The following is a 24,954-nucleotide window of genomic DNA, read 5'->3' on the forward strand; positions in this document are numbered from 1 at the left end:
CTAATGAGCAAGGGTAGTAATAAGATGATTGCACAGCAATCAGGAGAAGAGCTTATACCTCTGTTGGAAAGCTCTGAACTGTAGGCATTTGTCAATATCAGCCAAAAGGTTAAGAAAAGGATTTCTCTCCATTTGGTGGCAGGAAAAGGGACACGAAGGACTATCCATTAGGTTGAGACACTGGATTGTTATTCCTAGTTCAGCATTAAATGGTTCTAGAAAGTGATGCCTTGTTTCTCTTGTTTAGTTCAAAGAGGGTCTATTCTCCCCCACCAACACCCCAGCTAGTCTGAAACCTGGTCTTGTCTAGACCACCCTGTGCAGTCTTCACTTTTGTAGAGACTGCAAGCCCATGACTTTGAAGACCAATTAGAAAAGTAACAAAGTTCTCCCGAACAATTAGGAGCCTTTGTTCTCTGGACTGCCTGGCTCCTTCCTTTTGAGACAATACATCCCTTTCACAATGGGAGCAAAATGGGAATTGAGTAAAGCAGGCTGACAACTCTTTTTTTGTGCCATTTAATCTTCAGTGACTTAGTAATATCTCAGTAAGTTTGCGTAAAACAAAGCTGATGTAACATAGCCCATTATTAAAAGCAAAATAGAATAATATTAATTTTCTAATTCTGTTACCTAAGAATGAGTTTGTCAGCCTGATACTGCCCCCCCCCCATATTTTTAAAGAGCATAGCAATGGCTTCTTATAGATTTGGCAGTTGTCTGCCATGTATTAAGCGCTACTGCATTGTGAATAATGGAAAATTCTGGCTTGTTTTAAATTACACACTTCTAATTCCTTACTACCAATTGATTAAGATCCAAAGCCAGAAAGGAATAAACACATACATAGACATGTGAATGTATATGCATGCAGTGCGATGTGGCTAATACACCACCAAAACCTTAGGTCTTAGACGAACATAGAACTAGAAATGGTCTCCCAGGTCAGTTAGTGAATTCAGGCCTCTGCCTTTGGCTGCAAACACCAGCTTAAAAGGAGTCAGCTCCTGGGAAACTCTGTCAAACCTGTCATGTTCTGCTAGGCAAAAGCCTATGTGGAGTTAAGCTAAACCCCAGTTTAATAAAAATAATGCTCCAAATAGTCAGCAAAATCCTCACACTCCCATCATCTCCAGCACTGAGTACTCCTTCAAAGCAAGTCCCCAGACAGGGTATGTGTTTGAGCCAGTGGCTCAATCCCAGGGCTCAGCTCTGGATGTTAATGAGGGTGGCCAAAGTGGGACAACCTGACCAGACTTTGGTACCCAGAGCCCAGGAGAGCAGTCTCCTCTGGGGAGAAGTGGCACCCAGCTGGAAAGGGGCTCTCAGCATAGAGCCTCTCCCTTTGCCAGCCTTTGAGCTTTGTTCTTACTTTCTCCCTTCTTTTAACAAAAAAAAGATGATTGGGGTTTATTTACAACTGCGAAGAGTGCTTTTTTTCTTACCTTTCATCACTGGGATATACTAAATATGTTAGGTTTGAAGCGTTTGGAAGCTGGAGCAGTTCAGAAACAAGGATTGATAGCTGAAACTATCTGCTGGTCAATGTTTGTTTCTGCTGTTCAATCTCCCTCCTAAAACACATCTTATTCAACAGATTTGTTTCCACTGTGTGCTTCTAGTTCACTTTCACATCAGACCAAAAGGATGTTATTTCTGCTTGCTGCTGGGACTAGAGCAGAGCCAATACTGCTGCAGAGGGTTGGGAATATTTTTTCTTTACTTGCTCACCATCAGAATTACTGGTTAAATTCCCAATTAGTGTTGACCCTAAGATCTGCAAAGGGAACACTTCTTTTGGCTGTGCTTAGAGCAAATCTCAGCTGTGGCAGGCTTGCCCATGTGCACAGTGTGGTTTGGAATTGCTATGGAGAGATCACTGGTTAGAAAAGCAACTTGGTTCATTGTTAATTTACTGAAGCTGATCTGGCCTCCCTGAGGAGCTGATACCATGGAGCTTCAGATGGCACCCTGAAAGAGTTATTTTCTGCCTTATATTCATGCATGGGAGAAGAAAGGGCTAGCCACTGCTTGCTAATTCTTCACCAAATGCCATTCAGGTTAAATGTGATGCTTGTGGTTAGGACAAAAAGGATAAGGCAGGATGGTAATAGTCTGCAAACTGCCAAAGGAAACTAGAGGGAGTGTCAGCATGCAGAATAGTTTCCCAGTAGAACTTGTGGAAGTCCCATCTCAAATGTAAACCAGATAAAACACACCTGAGACTTGCTCGCTGGAGTTTGCCCCGTAATTGTGTAATCCCTTCTCCATCCCTACTTTGTATGTTCTAATCTAAGTCCTTAAATAAGTCTACACCGAATCTTAGCAGTTCATGAAACCACCCCAGACTCACTGAGGTCTTGTTTTGCTGATGGAAGTAAATGAGTTCAGTTACAGAATCTCTTTAAAGTCAGCATGACCTGCTGTTCTCCACCCCACTCTGTGCTGCTGGGCACAGCTCCACAGAAAAAGGCCTTTCCAGGAAGCTGATTGTACTCACTGCACTTAAGAGAAGAAAAAGCATTTTGTTCATAATCCTGTCACACCAGCACATTGTTTTGTTTCTGATGACGGGCAGTCTCCTAAATCTGTCATCTGCAGTCAGACAAACAGATTTTGCAGCTTGCATTGCCTCTGAGATGTTACTGCTTCACATAATATTTTGTTCCTTTGGCTTCAGGCAAACAAAGAGTTTGATGCAAAGGAAATAAAAGAAAAAGAAAAGACAGAAATTTGCTATCAAGGTCAGAATAAAGATCAGCTGTCTCAGTACAGGCTCAATGCCCTTTCTGTTGCCTTCACTGCTAAGGAGCACAAAATTGGTGTTTGCTGGGGGTAGTGAAAAAAACTCATTCAACTCTGAGGATACTGTTAGGGGATAACTCTAGAGGAGAAACAGAAATTTGGAGAAGAAAGGAGAGCAAGAGAGACCTGAAACCAAGGAAGCTGGACCAGAGATAGGGATGAGGAGCATTAGGATGTGAACTGGCAAGTGGGAGCATGTAGTCTGAAGGGATAATAGAGCAGAAACCTGATGGTGAGGATCATTTAGCATAAAACCTCTAGGGTAACACAAGCAAACTGCATCTCTCATACTGGGTCAGTGCAATGCACAAAGGACCTTCCTCTCCAGCCCCAGCTTTCTCCTACTTTTTTCTTGATACCAGCCCTGCCTTGCATACCTGGCCCAGTGCAAACAGGGCAAAATGTCCAATTAATCTCTGATGTCCCAAGAGTAAAGGAGGCCACTGTATCCTCACCAGAGAGGTCACTTCAGTCATTCAGTGCATGCACAGAAGTACAGAAGAGTGGGAAGAGCATCTGTGGGCCAGACAGGGTGCGTTTGGAGTCTAGATACCTCAATCTGTCAGAGGCTTCCTTGTTGGAGCAGTCCTTAGCTGCAGTCCTGCTTCCTACACTGAACTCTGCATCCAGTAGCAGGCTGTTGCAGCAGCAGCTGCGCCGGTCTGTCGAGAACCAGACACTGCACTCCTCGCTGCAGCACTGTGAGGCATTTAGTGGCCGACAAACATCTGTCATTTGTTTGCTCCCTTGTCCTCTACTGGATGGAAGTGTGGGCAGGAAGGGCTGTGCTTGGGAAGGGTTGCCATATGGTTGCTGTAGAAAACAGGGTCAAGATCAGCAGCTTTCTGGTTGTCCTTAGTCGCTGGGACAGCTCATTGCAGAGTCACAGCCCTGCTGGAGGAAATCCTGTCTCCCACAGAGTCGAGTTTCACTGTTTTTTGGAAAGGCTCTGCTGAGCAACAGAAATTCATCCAGAAGCTTTGGGCTCATTTAGGCATGGTGGAGGTGGCAGAAAGTGCAAGACACTGCTGTGACAGAAATGCTGGATAAAATCTTTTGCAGCATGTTTGTACCTTGCTCAAAATCTTTTGGACACTTTTTGAGCCACTTTATGGTTAGGCAAGGTAAGTGTCCAAAAGCTTTGTCCTAAGTATCATTGACAATAATGAACAAAATCCCTGATCTTTTAATTTTGATGTAGTTTTTGAGATGGTATCAGTCTGTGCCTTCTGGAGATTCAGTTTCTGTAGCTGGTTATTTTTAAATTGTGCCTCGGGTATGGATTCTTATGGGTTAGAAATTATCTTGCAAAGCATCCCTTTCAGGTCATGTAATATTTGTCTGAAAAGGAGCTGTTTCTGCTTTGATGCTGCTTTTCCCTCTGTACTTCATACAGATGCTGAACTTACTTTCTGCCTTCTGCTCTCACTGCTGCTTGCTAAATAGATTCTCCATTAGTGCTGTATTGTTATTCTTCCTCCTCTTACTTTTACTTAAGATCCAAACCATCTTATTGTGGGTTTTCAGGTTGTTTATTTCTTTTCTGGTATCTGCAAACAAAGTATAAGTAATTTTCTTTGCCTGTTAGTTGTACTGGTGCTAGTTTGTGAAGAAAACTTCACTTACAAAATTTAAGAGTCCCTGAAGGCCTTCGAATGTTGGAAAATATTAGCCTGAGGTTTAAAAGGGCAGAGAAGTTGTAATGCATTTGTTTGGTTGCTTGGATCTTTGAATCCTGTTCTACTGCTTTATAGCAGTCACAAAAGTTAACTAAATATTTAAGAGGAATCAGGAAACTGCTGGATCTTAGTGGAAAAAATGTATTTCTTTGCTGGCCTATAAAATCTGACTGCTGATTGATTGCTGGATCTTCAAAACAGGTGGAGAAAGCTTATGAACCGGATGGGTCTTAAGGGCCCTGATGCAGCCTGTGAAACAACAGAGTGCTTCTCTGAAGAGAATGGAATAGAGATAAGAAAGTGATAAGGGCAGAGCTAGAGGCAAGCTGGGCAGGGACAGCGCAAGCAAGGTCACACAGATATATAGCAAGATGTGGGGATGCAGGGCCAGCCATGGCTCCCACCCTTCTCCCACCCCTGGTGCCACGGTGAGCTGCCACAGCTCAGTGCGGTATCCAAGATGCTCAGCACCCGGCAGGCCCCGGGGCCAGCTCTCCCCATCCCTGCTACAAGCCCGCATGATCCTGTGGTGATGGGAACTTTCTGTGAGGCACATTACAGATGCTGTCTCTGCTTTAGCAGCATCAGACAGCTTGGAGATTTGGATGCGAGCCTGCCTGCTGTGTGTGTCTGCTTTCCCTGCACACGGAGCAGGGAACTTCATATTTTGTCTGTAAACTGGAAATCCTGCTCGATGAGCACAGTCAGAATTGAAACCAAGAGCTGTGAGTTGCCATGGGTTAAATACCCCTGAGCTTTTCTGGCCTCTGGCACCCATCGCTCAGCTGCATGCTGTGTCTGACATGGGAACACAGCCACTGACGGGACAAACAGGTGAGAGTCTAAAGTCTAGTTCCTCGCTCCTCAGCTGTTAACATACCAGCCTAATAAATACAGTGGGAAGTGCTGTGAGGGGAATAAGCAAGCAGATTCCTGGTGAAATGCTGTATAAAGCAGAGCATCCGAATCCCAGCAGGAAGAAAACAAACTGCAAATAGGGCCAGCCTTATCCAGTGCTATTTATAACTGAAGTCTGCTTCCTCCAGATAAATCTGAGCCTCTGAAGCATGAGTGATGCACAAGCCCCAGACTGGGCCTTTGCCCTGCATCAGTGGCACTCCCATGGCCGTGCTCTCTGCTCAGCTCAGTGCTGAGTCCCTCCCAGTATCGCTGAATGTGCTTTCTGGCAGGAGAGGTTTTGCTACCCTTTTTCTTCTTGCAAAATTGGTGGGTGATGTGTGAATGCACTGATGCAGTGGGCCTGATTCTTTGCTCCTGTCTGGTGACCTTGAGCCCTTGAGTTCATTGGTGCTCAAGAGATGGTGCCTGGAGCTCAGTTGCCGACTGAGGTTAAACCACAACAGTAACATCAGGAGACATCTGAGTAAATCCCTACTTTTGCTTCAGATAGGACGGCAAGGAGTACTTTAGGTCAGAGCTGCTCGTTAAAGATGTAAGAAAGATGAAGGAAGCCCAAACTGACTGGAAAGCATGGGGTTCTTTGAACATTTTGGCATTCGTCAGCTGTCTAAACCATTTCCTTTCTAATGCAAACAGTACAGCCAAGTATTTAAATATTACTGGCTCACCTTTAGGAAGAGTTAGTCCTTACAGACCTTATCTCTTTAATGGCTTCTGTCATCAGGGCAAGTTTACTTCCTAAGCACATTGAGCTGATCCATTCTGTCTTGTTGCATGATTTTACGGTAAAACGTCAACAAATTTTTCTACGAAGGACGGAATAGCACTGAGAACCCTCCTTCGCTTAGCAGCTCCCATATCTGCAGACTACTGTCCTAGCCAAAACATTTGCATTTAAAAGAAAACCCAGATTTTAAGATAGGAACATTTTTCAATGAATTTATTTTTAAGTTTCTATATATATATGTAAACCAAAGTAATTTTTATTTATATCTCTCCATCAGCTTTTACTCACACTCAAAAGACTTGTCTGCTATACAAAGCAGTCTCATCTATTGCAGTGAATGAAGCAGTCACAGTGTGGTTGAACATGACATGCAGTAAACTCGTGAGAAGTGGGACTGAATTTAAAATTAGACTGAACCTTCCTTTCTGGAACTGGGGAACTGTTCGTGAATCACAGAAATGAGAACTGGCAGAGGCCTTGAGAGTGTCCTCTGCTTCCCATCGTGCCATCACAGATGTTGTGACACCATTCTCTAATTGCTTTATTCAAAATGAGATTGAGCAGTCTAGATGTCTTCACCAGTACTGACAGACTGGAATCGTCACCTACTATGTCTTACATGGTACATACCTCTTAATGCATGTGAAAAGGATTTTTGTAATTCCCCCACCCCCCCAGCAGTATCACTTTGCTGATTCCTGCACCTGCCTCAGATCCTTTTCTGCACTACTGCCACTTAGCCAGAAATTCCCTAATTTCTACCTGTTTATATGCTTTCCTCTTCCTGTCTGTGTCCCTCTGCACTTGTCTTTATCACATTTCACCTTATTGCTTTCAGACTATGTCTCCAGTTTGTCAAGATAACTTTGAGTCCTGATACTAACAGAATCCTCTGTCTCTAAACTGTGTCATCTGCAAATATTCTGTGTATTTTGCAATCCACTATGCAACTTACTAATGAAAATATTGAATAGAACTGGACCCAGGACAGTCCCTTGTGGGAACCATCTAGAGATGTTCTCCCAAGTGGTCAGGAAATCACTGATTATAACTCTTGAAAATTCATTTTTCAGTCACTCATCCAGTTCATAGTAATTCTATCTGGACCTTATTTTCTTAGCTTGCTTCTGAAAACGTCACAGGGAGTATGCCAAAAGCCTTACAAAATTAAGGGTAAATCACATCTACTCCTTCCCTCTAATCCTTTAGACCCATTACCCTGCTAAGGAAGGAAATAAATTTTGTTTGACAAGATCTTTCCTTGACAAGCCCACATTCACTGTTCCTTATCTTCTTATCCTGTACATACGTATGGATGACTTAATATTTTGTTCCAGCTCTCAAAGTTCAGCATTAGGCTGACTGGTCCACAGTCATTTAAACTATCCTTCAAGGCAGGTTTTGTTTTGGGATTCCTGGGGGCATTTTTGCCTGTTCCTATCCTCCAGCACCTGTCCTGTTTTCTAGTTTTCATAGATAATTGCTAATGATTCAGAGATTGCTTCAGCTGCTCCCTTAAGCATTCTAGGTTGAATTTCATCAGGCCTTACAGAGTTGGATATATCTGTCTTATCTCAGCATTCTGGTCTGTGCTCCTTAAAGTTAATTTTGTTAAATGTCTAGTTACAATTTATCTTTTTATATGGTACTGAAAGAAGGAAGGCCTTAATACTTCTGCTTTACCTGTCGTTCGTCATGGGACCCACCTTCCTCTTTGTAAACAATGAACGGGGTCTAAGAGGCAGAGGCTCAGATGAACCTTTCTGGGATATCTGATTTTGGCTCCACACAGGCACCGGCCTCCTGGCCCAAAAAGTCATATTCCCCTCAAAAGAGAGTCTCCAACTTCTTCCCCATACAGGTTTCTCAAGCAGTGGCAGAAAGGTGCTAATGTCCCCCAACTCGAGGGTTGCTTTTCTCCATGAAGTTTCTGGATGTGCAAAGACTCTCAAGTCTGACAGTGGCAGCCCAGCTCTCCCTGTATGGCAGGCCTGATTATTCCTCTCTGGGGTGGCTGCTTCTCTTTAGTTGTGGCTGGATCCATCCATTCACTGTGCTTTTACCAGTACCTTGTCTAGAGCTCAGGGGTGTGGATGGGGACAGGGACTAGGCTTTCACAGCAGGGATCCACAAAATCAAGGACTAATGTCTTCTATGACAATGTTGACCAAAACTCTTATTTTTTTAGAGGCCTTTCATTCTTGCTAGAGATTCCACAGCAGAAATGCCATCTGCTTCCCAGTGTAATAGAGGAATGGTAAAAAGCCCTGATACAAACCAACCATCTCTTTTGCTGAGCATGCACAACAAGGCTGGAGCCCTTTATGCTGTACCCTGCTGTCCTGGCTCCAAGACGGGCATGCTGGTCACCCCATAGTTCTGGTCCCCCTCATTGAGGGACCAACTGGTTCTTACCATGGCTCCTCCCTGCCTGCCTGCCTGGGTTTACCTTTGGCAGGAAGCCCAGACCCACACGCAGCCAAGGCACAGCCAAATCTTCTCCTGCCACAGTGCTATCATATGGCCAAAGTACAATCAGGACCCAGGAGCTCCTTGTCCCCCAAGTACAGATTTAGCCAAAGAGACTGACCGGGCTGCTTTGACCTAAGTCTTGGAGTAAGGAGTCTGCACTCAGTTATCACAGCTCTTTAAAATCTTCATTATTGCCTTGAGTCAAAGTGAGTCATCTGAATTTAGCTCACTCTTCGCCTTTATCCCAACTAACCATGGTGAGGAGTGAAGCTTTCTGTCTTCCTTCTTCCCGCCTCCTCATAGGACAACTTGTACTGCTGTCCAAGTTAGCACTGGGGACTCCAGACACTGCCCTGCTCCTCACCTCTAAAACTTGCTTTGCCTGTCTCTTGCTGCATAAAGACTGACACTGGAGTTACTTTTCATGTGAGTGAAATAGCCTGTGCTTTCTAGGTGACTGAGTGAGTAATCTGGGGGGGTCTCTTGTGACTGATTGCAGGAGAGCAGCCTTGCTTTTTGCATGTTATCCACCAGGTACCTGGCCTTGGCTTCATGTCTGGTAGCTGGCTGAGAATCCTCAGCGAGGTGGCAAGGCCCACTTATGGTGCCGGGCTGGGGTGTGTGATAAGCAGCAAACAAAGAATAGCTGGCAATGTGCTTGATGGAGGGCATTCGGGGACTTTGTTACAGAAGCACTACTTTGTCTTAGCAGCAAGGAGAGACAAGCTATTTGCTCCAGCAAAACAGTAAGTCAGCGGACTCAGGTTCAGCTGACTGTCTTAGGAGACTTTCACTGCAGCGGATCCCTTGGGCAAACAGCAGAGGCAAGTGACACATGGAGAGGAATAAACAAAAAACTGGCAATTTGTCATTGACAGGAGGAGAATGTGAAAGATTTCTTCTCTGCTGGTAATGAGTTGATGTTTCTGGATGCCGTTCTGCTGAGAGTCACTGGCAGGAACCAGTAAGAAACATATTTGGAGGTGACAGAGGGAAGAAATGAGAACTACTTCTTAGCTCAAATCGGAGACTGCTGTAGAGGAGTCCAGGAGAATATTCACTCCAAAGCACAGGAGAGATCAGCGTGGCTCCAGAAGATGTGACCTATAGAGCAATTTATCGTAGATCTGCACTTCAGCATGAGCCCTCAGTATGATGCTGAGGCAGACTGAAAAACAGGAGAGCAGTGAAATGGAGAAAGTACCCTCTACACAGACCAAAGGTGCCCACTGTTGGACTAACACATCCAGGTTTGGATGGGTACTCCTGGTTGGAGTTTGGTCTGTCTGCCTCTGCAAGCATCCACACTGTGTTCATCTGTCAGCTGGTGACCTGGGCCACTGTGTGATGGATGCAGCCGAACTGCATCCATCAGAGCTTGTGCCCTTGCTAAATCACAGCACATGTTCAGCTCTTCTACACTGAGAGAGCCCCAGAGCTTTGCTGGCACTGTGCTTTGGCCCAGGCTTGTGCATAAAGAGACTGGGGAAATGTGGTTTTGACAGTGGGTTTGTGTCTGTGCTTTGCTGCCAAGGCAGGCACAGCTAGAGCTGTGGGCTGATTCATTTGCTGTGTTTGCATGCTTGCTCAAGGAGCAGATGTTTGCCAGTGGGAAGCCTTGAGTAAAAGTCTTCAGCCAGTGTAAGTGCAAGGAGAAGTGTCTGAATCTCTTTACTTAGCCCTGTCTACCCAAGGTATGGAGAAAACAGGGTGGCTGGGAGAGCCCAGAGGGGCTGGGAAGCACTTGTGCTCCTGTGATGCACAGCTAGGCTCCTGCAAGATACTGTGGCTCCATTCAGCTATGGAGCCAGATGGGTGAACTCCCTGAGCTGCTGGTTTGGGCAGAATGGCAAGCTCTCTGAGAGGGGCCCATACAGCTGCATCTAGAGCTCGGCATTGAATTACAAAGAAACTCCTGAAGCACAGAAGCAAGAACATGTGTCCAAAGATGAGTATTATAGAAAAGCACAAAGACAAATCAATACAGTGAAAGTGAAGGAGCAAAATGAGCTGTGATTATCCTGGATCATAAAAGGGAAGGGGAAAATATTTGGGAAGTACATTAGAAGTTAAAGGAATGAAGAATATAGGCTCATTACTAAAGCAAGCTTTCAGCTAATACAGAGTGGTATGGAGAAAGATGAAATATTTGATGCTGTATTGTTTAATCTTACAATAATTGTCTGAGACTGGCTGCTTAGTATGATTAATGTAACAAGAGGATGAAAGCACAGGTCAGAATAGGGAAACATATCCTGTACTTAAAGAACTAGCCAGAGCAATTTCAGACCATTAACAAGGATTTTAGGGAGTTTTTTGGCTACATCCATCCTGTATTTTAAGCAGAGGCTGGTGTTTATGTGCAGCCCATTAACAGCATGAGAGCTGACTGAGTACCTTGACTCAGAGGCAGGATTGGGGTGTGCTCTGGGGCATGGATGAAGGGAAGCATCGCTCTCTGTTGCCTGTGGACTCACACACATTCACATACCTGTGATGTGGGCAGACTGGAATAGTGATACATATAAAGTCTGCTGTCATCAATCCCAAAACACTTTTCAGTGATGCTGTAGAGCCAATGTCTGGCAAAAGAGGTTTCTGCAGGTGCTTTCCTCAAAGGAACTGTCCTTAAATGCAGGAGGGACATTGGCGTGGACAGGGTACCAGAACCCAGAGACCAGTGTCTGGACAATTCACCCAGGCTAGAGGCAACCTAAGCCAGCCACAGAGACTTGCAAAGTGTGGAAGGTAGCACAGCAATGCATCAGGCTGCACTCTGGCCTGTAGGAAAAGCATGGCCATGAAAAGGAGGAAAGGTCTCAAAGGGCTGGAAGAAGTGAAAAAATATCTGGAGGAAAATGGTAGGATTGGACCCAGGGAATTACTGACCAGCCAGACCTATTTCGATGACTGGAAAAACACTGGAACAAATGGCAAAACTGTTTGTAAATGTCTAGATAATAAGGTGATTCAGATAAGAAGACATGGATTTGTCCAGAATAAATTGTCAAGCCAGTATAATTTCTTTTCTTTCTTTTGTTTCAGAGAAATGGGCCTCATGAAGAAGGGGGAGGCAGTCAAAGTTATCACCTCTATCCATCTTGACTTTACTAAAGCTTTTGATCCAGGCTCACACAGTGACATTCTTATAACCAAAGAAGAGAAATATGAATTAGGTAAAATCACTGTAAAAAGGCCGCTCTGGTGGCTCAGACAGTGTGCTTAAAAAGCAGTTATATAGCACTTGCTGTCATACACCAAAGATGCTTCAAGTGAGACCCTCCAGCTGTCAGTCCTGATCTTCTTTTGATCAATATTTTCATTAACAACTCCGATTACAGAATAGGGAAGCCCCCTTGGGAGGACAAGGCACTTTGCAGGACATGATTATGTTCAAAATGATTTTGATAAATTGGAAGAAACGCCCAAAATCAGTGTGATGAAATCCAACAAAGACAAGAGCAAATACTATGTTTAGAAAGGGGAAATTAAATGCACAGATATGAAACGGGATGACTGGTTAGGCAGCAGGGTGCTGGAAGGGGAGAGTATAGCAGATCACAGCCAACGGTCAGCAATGCAATACAGTTGCACAAAGACATGTGTCATTCTGATTTATTAGCAGGAATATAAGATAGAAGAGGTTGTAACTCCTGTCTGCTAGTGCCTAGGGGTGGCCCTGTACCATGTTTGCAGCTGCAGAGAAGGGCTGAAGGGGAAGAACAGGAATGGTGAAGGAGGCTTGGAGAGCAGGATCTGGAAGCAACAGTTGAAGCAGTTAGTTTTGTTGGGTTGGGAAAAAAAAGAAAGGAGCAGTGACACAGCAACCTTGTCTTGCCCATTTGAAGACTGTTATAAAAAGGGGAATAAACCACTGTTCTCTGTGTCCACTGGGGAGATGGTAAGGAGTAATTGGCTTGACTTGTGGTAAAGGCAATTTCATGTATAAGGCCAATTAATACAATACAGGGAGGTTTTGAGTGCCAATTGTTGGAGGCTTGTGAGAACAGCCTATGTGAAATGTCAGCAATGGTAGGGGTGTGTCTGATCCTGCCTCAGAGCAGAATAGATAACCTTTCTGAGTCCCTCCACACCCTGCATTGCCACGATGGCTTTGCGTAGGGCTGTGCTGTTTGCCAGGTTGGCATTGGAAGGAATTTGTCCCCAGGTTGTATTGGCAGGGACTTTCCTCAGCAGCCCAAGGAGTTGTTTTCTTGCTGGAATCATCTGAGCGTCTTACTTCTCCAGTTCATGTAAAAGCTTTTGTCCTTCCTCTTCTCTACCTGTGACAGTCTTTATTTTTTTTTTTTAGGCATTGAATGACCAAAATGCTCTTATTTCACTTAGGGCAGGTGTCAGCAGGGCCGTAGTACTCCAATGCTGGCAAAGGACTCCTTGAAGAATAATTAGTAGAAAGGGAAGGAATTGCTCGTCGATCAATGTTCATGCGTTGCATGTGGCACCCCACGTTGAGCTTTGGGAAGCCAAGGGCCAGCTGGAGGGATTTGTGTTTGCAATAGCAGGTGTCACCTTACAAGAAAGGCAGGTAGATCCTGCCTGTGGGTGCCTGCAAAGCACTCAAGTCAGCCTCATGGCTGGGATGATTTTGACTAGTTGTATTTTGTCAGTGTGAGTGACTAGCAGCCTTCGTGCCATGAAAACTGATCAAGCAGTATTTCTTTTGTAGGAATGACGTCAGAAACATGGGAATTTTCAAATCAGATTGGATAAATGGCCTAATCTTCTGCTGGACAGGAGCCATTAACAGCTGCCATAGAAAAAGATGATAGTATTCCCTTGTTAAGAATGAATGGATTATTGCCCTGCTAACCTGCTGTACATAGCAGTGAACATGCAGGTTTTAATCTTTATTTTTCTATGAACAAATAAGGGGTTGAATAGTCTCAACTTCTTTATAAATAAACAGGCTTTAAGAAATAAAAATTAAAAAGTGGTAGGCTCTTCTAACAGCAATGAGTTTCACACACTAATTTTGCACTGCAGAAATAGCCAGGTTAAAGATCACACTGAAAAAATAGCAGCGGATCCTTGATTTTATTACAGGCCCCATCATGATCAGGCACAGCAAATGACTTGCTGCTCTGTGTTTACTTGTCTCCTTTCTGCTGTTTACACACACTTTCCTTTTGCATGTGGTTCTTCACTCCTACTGTATCATAATTGAACTTTTGCTGTAAATTACCTCATGCAGCCAAAATCCTGTGTTGATTATCACATGCTGCAGGAAAGAATTATCTTCTTGCCACTATGCATACAATTGCCTGGTTCTCTCATCAAATGTCCCACCCTGCACAGCACGGATACTGCTAATGATAGGAGGTTGTGCCACGTTCATGGGCCTCTGGGAGCAGAGAAAAGGCCAGTTCTAGGCAGATGCCCAATTTGATTGCAGTATCATGAAGGCTAATTACTCTAATATGCATTTATGGAATTCAGAGATCAGGGGGAAAAAAGATCACAAACACTATTAAGGTGTCAGAGGTGTTGAAGGAAAATTGAAAGTATTAATTGCCAATTTCTGTTTTCTGAAATTCAAGTTAACGTCACTGAGAGCTGCTGACAGTCATCTGAGGGCAGATCCTGATGCCCTTGAGGGACTGTGTTCAAGCTGTCTACAATATGTACCTAACTCAGGTACTGTTGACTGCTTTGAATATAGGAGCAAGAGTACCCCAAGCAAATCAGCCTACTTGCTTTTTGGGGCTGACGACTCCACCTGTCTGTGTAACAGATGAAGAGAAGTGGTTGTTACATCCAACTGAGTACCAATAGTAGGAAACTTGAATAGATCTCCATCAGGGAGAGGGTGTTTGGAGTGGGCAAACCCTGCAGAAAAGCTCTCTGCTTGGGCAATGCTGAAAGGAATTGACTTGGGGAAAAAAATCCTTTGAGCTCATGATAGCGCTTACATTGTTGGTCACCTCCAGATGAGGTTCCTGCAACACATTGTGTTAGAGTAGACTTGAGGACTCGGGAGTTGTGTCTGCACAGTGGGTTGGGATGGACTCCAGCTGCTGAGCCTTCATCCATGTATCTTCCACTGGTGTGATGGGCTGTCACTTGTCTCTAGCTCAGGTGCAAAATGTCTACACTGTACTTGACAAGAGCAGAGCTGGGAACTCAACTGCAGCTGCCCCTGCACAGCTTGAGCAGAGCTCACTAATGAGCACCTGGATGTACACGCTGGTAGGGGGCAAGCTGGGACTCTCCCTTCAGAGAGGGTCTGGACCAGCTCTGATCCTAGCATGTGCACTGTGTAAGCAACCTGGATGATGGCTTTAGACTTCAGGACAGCTCAGACCCATGCTGACTGCAGTACGTGTATGTGTCACCTGCATTTGTCTTCCACGTGCAGCTCAGGGCATTGCTGGGTTCAGGCTGCATGTTTCAGATACTGGAGAGCCCCTTTTCTTGCAGTGTAGTCCTGTTCCAGTAGAGGATATGTGAGCCACTTGTGCTAACTGCTCCCAGGTTTAAATGGCAAAACCTTTGCACAGTGTTTTCATAGGAGATACTGTCCTGACAAATAGCTTCCCCTACCTCAAGCGAAGTCAGTTTGCCTTAGAGGCGGGCTGGGAAGTATAACTGTTTTTCCCAAATATTTGGGAAAGTAGACTGAAGAGGAAGAACATGAGTTACAGGAGACCTGTGTTGTACATACAAATAAAAACATCTTATTGTCAGACAGTTTTAGAGTGGCATTTTAAAAAGCTCTGCTTTGAAACATGACCCTTTTTCTGTGCCCAGTATAAGATATGTTGGGCATGTGTTTGTAACCAGTTCCCCTGAATGCTGTGTTTTTCACTTTGAATTAAAACTCCTCACTACACCAACCCCTTCATCTGAAGCAGCTGCTGGTGACCATCATTGTCAGCAGCATGATCCCAGGGAGGTGTTCCTGGAATAGATATACCCAGCATATTTTGTGCATGATGGCCAGCCTTGGAAATCACTGTTCTCCATATGTGCCGTTGAACCTGTCTTTTTATCGTTAGCCATTTTATTCTCAGCCATGTTGAATTACACCATTCCTTTAATGCCAGATAGCAGAAGTGGTTCCAATTGGAGACTTAGGATTTCTCCTGTGCAAGGATGTTCAAAGGTATGTGTCACTGGAGACTCTTCAGTTGCACGTTATGGACATGAAACTGGCATTTTGATGTATTCTTAGGTGGATTCTTTTTACATTTTATTCTTTCTTCCTCAGAATAGTGTGTTCTAGGTAGGAAACCTGTTCACTAGAGAGTTAATTACTCTTTGCTGAGTCTCTTGCTCAATTTTCATGCTCCACAGAACTTCACATTATAAACAATTTTACAAAACAGAATAAACACTGTTTTTCCCAAGGAAGTATCATCAGAATACCCAATCTGTGTAATTAAAGTATTGAGAATGCTGCTTGTTCTCTGGAATAGGTACCAGATAAATAGCTGGTCATAGATAGAGTATTTGGTAAGCTCTAGGATAATCATGCCCATTTATCATGTTTATGGAATGATGTTTAGGGAAATTTATCTGCTGCACTGCTTGGACAGGAACAGATACACCTTTGAAAACCTTAGCAGAACCTGCCGAAGTGCTTGTCCCCATCCTGAACTGACAGATGCCCACAGGAGTGTGTGCTGACAGGCCCAGTGACAAGTCATCCTTTTCCCTTCAGTCTGATTGAATTCCCAGATCCGAAAATCGAGCGTTCTTAATGCTTTTGGTCTAACTGAAATGTCTCTTCTAAACTGTAAGCCATTTATCTGAGTTCTAATCTCTCCTGCTGAGCTGTCACAGTCAAAAGGCAAATCTCCTTACCAGGCAGGCAGATACTCTGAAGGTGTAGGGAGGATTTCAATTTTAATGGAGACGTTTTCATCTCCCTGAAACAGAAGTGCCCCAAGGACCCATGTCACATGTTGCCTGCAATGGCTCATCTGCACCCCACATACGGACAGAAAGCTAATTTGAGGTTCTCTGGCTGAAGGGTAGCCATATGGCACTGCACTTGGAGTAATTAGCCAAAGGGGAAGGGTTAGTTTGTGCAGGGTCAGTGATGTACTCAGGTGTCTTGGGGACCTTTCAGTGGCACCACTGGTGTTGTTTAGGGATGTCTTAGGGATCTCTGGGATGGTGTTGTGCCGTAGTGCAGAGCACTGCATAGCTCAGACACCTCACAAGGCCCATCCCTGATGGCAATGCTCCTGTCGCTGCTGGGGGAGGTGGCCGTGGGTAGGTGCAGAGTACCCAGGTGTGAGGCTTTGCCCCGTCTCTGGAGCATCCCTGCGGGAAAGTGAGTGACAGGAGTGCTGGGGGCACTTCTGAAACTGCTTGTGGAGGTAAGGATGTTCATACATGCTATGCACCAGCAGGCCTCTGGGGCGGAAACCAGCTGCTCTTTAGGAAGGATTTCAGAAGACCCTGCTGAGGGCATGGGACTCTGTCCTGCTAATGCTGTATGCTCTGTGCTGACTGGGACTCTCTTATTCTTTTAAGGTCAAGTGGCAGAAGGATGACATGGACAACAATTTGAACTTCTTCTCCGTCTCCTCGGATGGGCGGATTGTTTCATGGACTTTAGTTAAGGTAAACAGTAGGTGGTTATTTTTTTTCCCAGCCAAATTATAACCAATTGCTTCCAAAGTTCAATGATGCATTAGTTTTATTTTTATTTATAATGAGCCAGGTTTGAAAAGAAGTGGCAGCAAAAGATTGCAGGTGCAGTCACAGCTGGGTCTGGGGCTCTGAAATGAGCAGAACCAGCCTACTCCTTGCTCAGTACCTAACCTTCATCCTGCCCACACCTGTGGCACCCATGGGCCTGAGTACAAGAGATCATTTTCCTGCTTTGCAGCTGCAGGAATTCAAGACCAGTCCTTGTTCTGAAACTTTCCTTGTCCTGGGAGGGTCACCCAGAGACAGAGCAGAATAATCTGCTTTCTCCCCCAGCTTCAAGAATCTCACCCCCAAAATGGTCCCCTACAGATTGCAATTCAGAATGGGAGAGGGAAGGTGCAAATTTCTCCCCTTGTGGCCAAAGTAGCACAGAATAAGCTCACATTTGCAGTGGGATGGCAAAATGCAATCAGACAGGCAGAGGGTTTCCTCCTGCCATGACATTGCCAGCTCACACCCAAGACAACCTCTGTTAACGCATTTGCATCCCCTGCCTTTGATCACTTTTTCTTTTGGAGTATGTATGTTGATAGAAACATAGCATTAATGTCCCTAAATGACCCTTAGATTTATGTCTCTGAATCTCAACGTGTGTTTTTTCTGTTGGCTATTTCATTTTACATTTTAAGATTTCAAAATCTTTTACTTAAAAAATAATGAAATTGCCCTAAATATGAGTTTGAAGCAGCTGTCCCATTGTTCCCCAGCGAGCAAAGAAATTTCTTTACATCCTTGGATGCTCATTTTTTCAACCTGTTATACCAAGCTACTCAAGGCTTGCCTGTTCTGAAAATTTTAGGCCTTGCTGCCATGGGCAGGGTATCATTTCTAACATTATATGTAAATCTTAGTCTCATGTTCACTTCAGGAGTGAGAGCCTCTTCTAATGAACATGGTAGGTGCATGCAGATGGCATTGATTGTTAAGTTCTTTTTTATAAACTCCTCCAGGTTCATACATGCAGCTTTAGATACAAAAAGTCCTCCTGAAAGTGTGTCCCAAGTCCTTCTCCCAAAAGAGCTCTCAGAGCTCCCTAGACAGGGACAGGCTAACATTGTCCCAGTGCTTAGCTCCTATTTTATTACCTGTATAGAAATGCCCAAAAGATTTATGTTGAAGTGGGTAATATGCGCCTACAGCTAAACACATCCAGTTGAGGTGACTTGGCGGGTTACACCTATCAGCTGAGCCCCAGTAACTGAGTGTGCTCAGCCTGCTCCACTTAGGAGGCAAGAAACACTAGGTTAAGCCTCTTACTTCAGAGAAATGCCACAACTGGGACAACCTAAGAGTGTGCCGATGGACTCTTGTGGCAACTCGCCTGGTAAAGGGTCTTTTGCAACATTTCTGTGATTCATCTGTGCTTAACTGTTTTCCCACATTGTAAGCTGGTTTTTTTCTGTCCCTTGAGCATGTAGATATATGTACTTAAGCATCCTTGGTGTGACTTCTAAGACCTGCATCCGCTTAGTACAATGCCATTTCTGCTTATTCCTTGCACTTCTGTTATAAACTTGGCCACACCCATGTGAAAACCACTGTGTTAAGATTTTTTTGAGGTGAAGTTACCTCTGAAATTGCCAGAGCTGGTAGGTACTTAGCAGCCAGGGGTGGAAAACAGCAGTTTTAGGTGCTGTCTGTTCTCTTTTTTTGGACAGAGATTCAACAGGGAGAGCAAGAAACAGAATGAAAAGGGCGTTTTGTTACAATCTGTGGTTTTATACCCAGCAAGGAGAAATGGACAATCTGCTTGAATTCCAGTTTTACAAAAGAGCTATCTCTGGGTTTTATTTAGAAAAAAGTTGAAGAGACTCCAGAGATCTTCTATTCTGCAAATCCATAGTGCAAATAGGGAATAAATGAAAGAGAGCTTCATTCATCTTTTTGACAGGACTATCCAGAAGTAAAGCTTTTTCAAACACTGGTAGCTGTTTGACACTTCCAAAGCTGAGAGCAGAAAGTGAATAAATTCATTCTTACTTCCAGCTGGATATTTGGCAAGCCACATTCAAAATTTGGATAGAAGAGTTGTCAAATGTTAGCTAGGCACAGTTGATCTGCCTTGACCATAGTGGTTGTCTCTGTTAGAAACAGGCACAATCACTTCGGACAAACTTCTTGAAACAGCACATGAGCTGTGTGTGCTTAGGCTATTGGCTTGGCTTTGGGTCATCATGAAGGTGTAACATGGCAAGGAAGATGCAGGACTTCTGCAGCTGGATGACTCTACTCTCCCATCTTTGGTGCACACATTGCCTATCAAAAAGGAGAGCTGTCAGATCCATGTCAAGGAATCGGCTGGGATGTAGCCTGGCACTGCTTCTCAGGCTGATCCTCAGCAACCCCAGGTTTGATTAGTAGCCATACTTCACTCTTCCTATGTGACCTAGAGGTAAATTACTGAACAGCTCTGGGCCTCCTTCATCATTTGAGGCTAATAACAACTAAAGGGAAACAAGCAGCTACAAGGCCTAATTCACTAATGCTTACAAAGTGCTTTACAATTGTTAGGCAGAAGCAACATATTATTGTTCAGTATTCCTGGAAGGCCAGGAATACTGCCAACAGTCTGTTTACCCAGAGGAATATGTGAATGGCTCTGGCAATAAACAGCCTCAGGAACAGATGCATTTTCCAGACTGCAAAGCTGGGTACAAAATAAAAGCAACACAACAGGAAAGTCTGCACAAGTAAGATCCTTTGTGAAGGGAAGAGGCTGCAGAAGCTGTCCACAGAGGCCTCGGCCAGGTGGAGGTGCTGGGAGGCATCTTCAGAGAAAGGCTGCAGAAAGGTGTGTGCTTAGAGAAAAAGTCTTGTGTGGTTTGCCTTACTACTAGAACAGAGAGTAAGTGTGCTAGCACATCTCTGGGCCTGCCCAGCTCACGTGTCCAACCTCTGTTAGACACACCGGGTATATCAACGTGATCAGCTGTGGACAGCTCCAAAACTGCTCTTCAGACCAGACTCATGTGGCCACCAGCCATGGCTTGGACATGGTAGACACTCTCTGGAGAGCAGGCAGACCTGGGAGCCTGAACAGAGGCAAGTGCCTGCTCAGCATGTCCCAACTGTGCTCCCAGCAGCCCAGCAGCACTCCTGTTTGGATGGGCAGCGAGCAGCACATGGAATATGCTTTGTTCCTGGATGTGCTGGACACTGCTCTTTCCAATTCTTGCACACATACACCAGCATATATGGCCTCTTTCTTAGTATCACTCCTGCCTTTATCCACTGAATCCGACTTGATGTAACCCACGTGCTGCAAGAAGAGTCACTAACAGAAGGTAGAACTCTGCAGGCTGCAGGAGTCTTGTTCTGCTTCTTGCTACACTCTCAGTGAACAGTTACCACCATCAATAGGCCAGGGCATGTGGGTGTGCAGCAGTGCGAATTAGTGAGAAGGAAGTACATTATTTTATGGGTTTTGGCCTTTCTTGATCCTTCTGTAAATTTGTACCCCCAAAATATGATAAAAATGTCTTACAGAACACTGTCCCCCGCTGAACTGCAGTACTGAACAGATGCTCACAAGGTCTTCTCCCACCTTTCCTAGCATGCAGTTCCCTGCGATTGACACTGCCAGGCAGAATCTTTTTCCACCTGGGTCCTGCTCTGGGCTTAGAGAAGCTCCAACTAAAGCTTGATTCACTGAGCTAAGAAGTTATGTTTTGTTCTCACAGTGCTCCAGTGGGAAATCATGAAAACATCCAGTCCTCAGCCCACACTGCTCACTAATTTAATCTTTAGTTCTTTGTTCTTTTTATGAGCCCCAGGGTATTCTTATATTCACAACCAACTCCATTCTGCAGTGGTATTTTAATTCCCAAAGCTAGTCTAATAATGGATCTTTGCCCTCTCATCATTTCCTCATACTCACCCACATTGTGTCTATTTTCATCTGCCTTCTGTCTCCCACCTTGACTGTAAATGCTTTGGGACACAGTCTTTTTGCCCTGTGTTCATACAGCACCTAGCACAGCAGTGTCATGGCCTGCAATGAGAGCTCTTTAGAGCTCTGTGAATAGCAGCAACACTGGGCACTTTTCCCTTGGGGGAGCTGCTTGCTAGATGTTGTTACTTGAATCTCAGAGCCTGTAAAGTTGTGAGTATTTGGAACTGAGGCTGCTCTGGGGATAATAGGAAGATGGTAAGAAGCAAAGACTGGCAAGGTGGTAAGTTACTATCCGCTAGCATGGGTTTTAGTTAGCTCCATAATAATATGCAATACTCATCTTAAACAATGCAGGATGGTTTCACTTAACACAATGATTTAAGCTGACAGTGTCAACCTCCACTCCAAAACATTGACCCTGAAACCCAAAGATTTCCAGGTCAGCTGCATGTGCCTGGGTGATGTACCAGTGGCTCTCAGTTCAAGTGCACCAAAGCATCAGTTTCCTGGAGGTTTTATGTAAAACAGCATGTTAGCAAGTTGCCAACTGCAAGCATGAAACATTAAGCAACTTTTGGACAGCTTTTTAAAATTCCTCCATAAAATTTGCCATTTCAAAGTACTGAATGTCTCTGTATTGCTGCTATAAAGCCTGTTATTCATGTGGAATCTCCTCTGCCTACAGAATGAGCTGGTTCATACAGATGTCATCAAGCTGTCAGTAGAGGGGACAACGATGCAGGGGCCAGAAGGGCTGCAGCTGCAAACGCTTGGTAGGAGCCCAAGTCCTTGCCATGCTGATTAATTACTGACGCAAAGCCTCTAATCAGTCATTCTGGGAATTAAATTGGGATTGGAGTGTTGAGATGGAAAGGAGCTAAAGAAGGGTTACGCCTCCTTGCTTTCATCACATAGTAGTGCAAAGTCTGTCTGGAGCAATGGCTGCTAATTGAGTCAGGTTTTGCTGGTTACATCTTGCCTTTACTTGCAGAAAAAGATGAACATTAATTCAAGAAAATGTCCACTTTACTGGAATATCCCAATGCGGACAAGGCACAGACATTAACCTGTATTTGTTAAAACCAAGTCAGTTTTGTTCTTCCTACCAGACATTGATCTGGACTGGCCAAATCAAGATGAAAAGCAACCTTTGCCCTTTCCTGGGTGCACAGCTCATTCAGCCAGTGGTGGGATGTGCCTCATCGGGATTTGGCTCTCTAAAATCACAGCATCTATTCTGAGCTACTATGTTAGGCTCCCTCCATACAAGGTGGAGACAGTGCAGTCCTTCTAGGCTGAATGCCTTCATCCTGACCATCCTGTGTTTTTGAGATAGGATGGGATGAGTCAGCTCTGGAGGTCCTGGACTACACAGGGAGCCTTGAGGAATCCCCTAATCATCCTACTGCACCTGCTTTTGGCTGTGAAGCTGTGGCCTGGGTTTGGAGAAGGCACTTGCTCTGCATTTAAGGACTGCTGTTTTTCTAGGCTAGTAACTGCTGAACAATTTGTTTGTGAGAAGGTTTGCATTGCCACATACGTTGCAAGAGACCAGCTAAAACAGTAGACTGCAGAACTCCCAGGGGCTTTGGGATTATTTGCTAGTGTTACTGAGAAATGGATTTTCAAAGACTTGTCTGGAATATTTAACAATCTATTTAAATGTTAAAAATGCAGACAGTGTTAAGGTTGAAATGACCTGAACAATTCCTTTGAGGACTACATTTTTGTTAATGTTTAAGACATAACGTTTAAGACAGCTGCCTTTGCAGAAAGTTCTCTGTAACTCTGTGCTTCTGAGCCTTGTCTGCTTGTTCCTGTTTCTCGTCTGATGATTGCTGTGGGTGTCCCTGCTGGTCAACAGCCCCAAGTTGCTCTGGCACTCAGCAGACATCCCATCTTCTGCTCAAGGACCCTGCTGAAATTTTCTTTCACCATCATGCAAATTGGCTTTCTTGGATGATGTTGCATCTGCCTCAGGAGCAGAAGTCAGAAAATCTCAAGGAGTCACATCCTGTTGTAGTTGACACCTGTTCTAAACACAGTTCACAACGTTGCTCAATTCGGGGCTTTTGAAGTTAAAAGGATCTTTCTGTGCCTGGCAGATGGTTTCTTCCCAAATCACATCCTTTGCTATTGGCTTTACTGAAGTGAGCCTGCTAAATGGCTTCTGAGCTAAGGATGAAAAGGGCACAGGGAGGTATGATGTGGTGTTTCCTCTCTGGGCTCTTTTATGTGTGGGAAACCATTTAGATTTTTGTGAATACTAAACAAACAGAAAATATCTGTTTTTCCCCAATAGGAGGCAGGCCTGGTCCTCACAACTCTTACATTTGCACCACGAATTTTAAGTTCTTACCAAAGTGAATCCTGGGCCAATCTATTCTTCCAGTTCCCTTCTAGTTCTTCCAGTTCCCGTTTCCCTTTCTCTGTGTTGGTTTTTCAAATTGCAGGTTCTGGGGACAGGCACAGTTTGGAAAGTGTTTGCAGAAGGGGTGGCTCTAATTTCTTTTGGGAGCTTCTGGCTAATAAATCACTTCTGAAAATGCTGACACTGTGTGTGTGCCATAGGCAGGGAGCGTGTGCTGGCCAGATGAACCAATTCTCTGTCTGACAGACCTTTCTTCTGTAAACAGGCTGCGGGACATCATTTGATTTTCACAAAAAGATAGACTATTTGTTTCTTGTTGGTACTGAAGAGGGAAAGATCTATAAGGTAAGAATGGTTTCTTTGTCCCTTGTTTTACATGCCCTGACCTGTGATTGTCTTTCAGGTTCATCATCTTAACTGTTTGCTCAGGCGGTGACAAAGTACCACTTCAGAGCCTGGACCTGCCCTTGGATCCCTGTGGTGAGCCTGAGACCAGCACAACCCACAGAGGGTTGCAGGGAGCTCTCTGCACGGACCCAATTAAGACCTTATTTTGCAGAGACGTTTTTCATGCAAACTGCATCCCAGAATGCTTTGCAGATTGCAGCTGTGCAAGTGAGGCGCTAACTATGATCAGAGCAGAAGTTAAAAGGCATTGATCCTCTGTCCTCATGGCTATAGGGAAATGGCAGGAAAAATCTCATCTCTTTTCCTTTTTAGATCTGTTATCCCGTGAGCAGTGAGACTAATGAAGCCTTGTTTCCTATGGATTGGTGTCCCACAGACCTTCCCTTCCACAGTTACATCCCAGATCCTTTCCCCAATCCCACTTTCTCCTTGCCCTCCTATCTCCAGTTCTTCACTGTCTATTCTAATCTTTCCTCCCTCTGATCACCCCCATGCTGTCCCCGAGCTCAGTGATCCCACCTCCATGCTGTAACCCTTGATTTCTGCAGACAGTGCTGGCTACCTCCCCCCCAGTGCCCTCCTGCAGCCTGACATCTTGGTGCCCAGTGCCAGCTGGGAGGTGTCGGCCAGCCAGCTCCAGCCATGGGGCGAGGGCAGCAGCCAAGCTTTGCTTGCCCTTCCTGGCATGGGGGCACTGCCCAGATGTTTGCACTCTATGGCCATCCCTTTTTATAGAGTGTGGAAGACCTTAATATTGCCAAGTCCCGTGTGCAGCCAGCTTTGGCTGAAATTGCCAGTGAGGTCAAAAGTTGTTTGGGAGGAGAGACAAGCAGACAGCAGGACACAGACATTGTGTTTTCTTAAGAAATCAAGCTAAAAATAGGAAGTTTTGGGCTCTGCTGTATTTAGCCTTGAAAATAAAGCCAGTAGGTGCTTACTCATATAACTTTTGTTTGCACAGCATTCCTCTGAGCTGGCTTTGGGGCTTTGTTAATCT

The 24,954-nt window shown here is 44.7% G+C and overlaps 1 protein-coding gene across 1 annotated transcript in view; it reads left to right on the plus strand.

Annotated features, from left to right (window-relative positions):
- DNAI1 (dynein, axonemal, intermediate chain 1) overlaps positions 1 to 24,954 on the plus strand; it is a 139,366-nt gene that overhangs the window by 61,820 nt on the left and 52,592 nt on the right. Inside the window, exons 14-16 of the mRNA XM_009334718.1 lie at positions 17,107 to 17,196; positions 21,864 to 21,951; positions 23,815 to 23,894. Of these exons, the coding sequence (XP_009332993.1) occupies positions 17,107 to 17,196; positions 21,864 to 21,951; positions 23,815 to 23,894 (258 nt within the window). The remainder of the gene's footprint in view (positions 1 to 17,106; positions 17,197 to 21,863; positions 21,952 to 23,814; positions 23,895 to 24,954) is intronic.

The sequence above is a fragment of the Pygoscelis adeliae genome, unplaced genomic scaffold (assembly GCF_000699105.1).
Source record: "Pygoscelis adeliae isolate BGI_AS28 unplaced genomic scaffold, ASM69910v1 Scaffold442, whole genome shotgun sequence".
NCBI lineage: Eukaryota > Metazoa > Chordata > Aves > Sphenisciformes > Spheniscidae > Pygoscelis > Pygoscelis adeliae.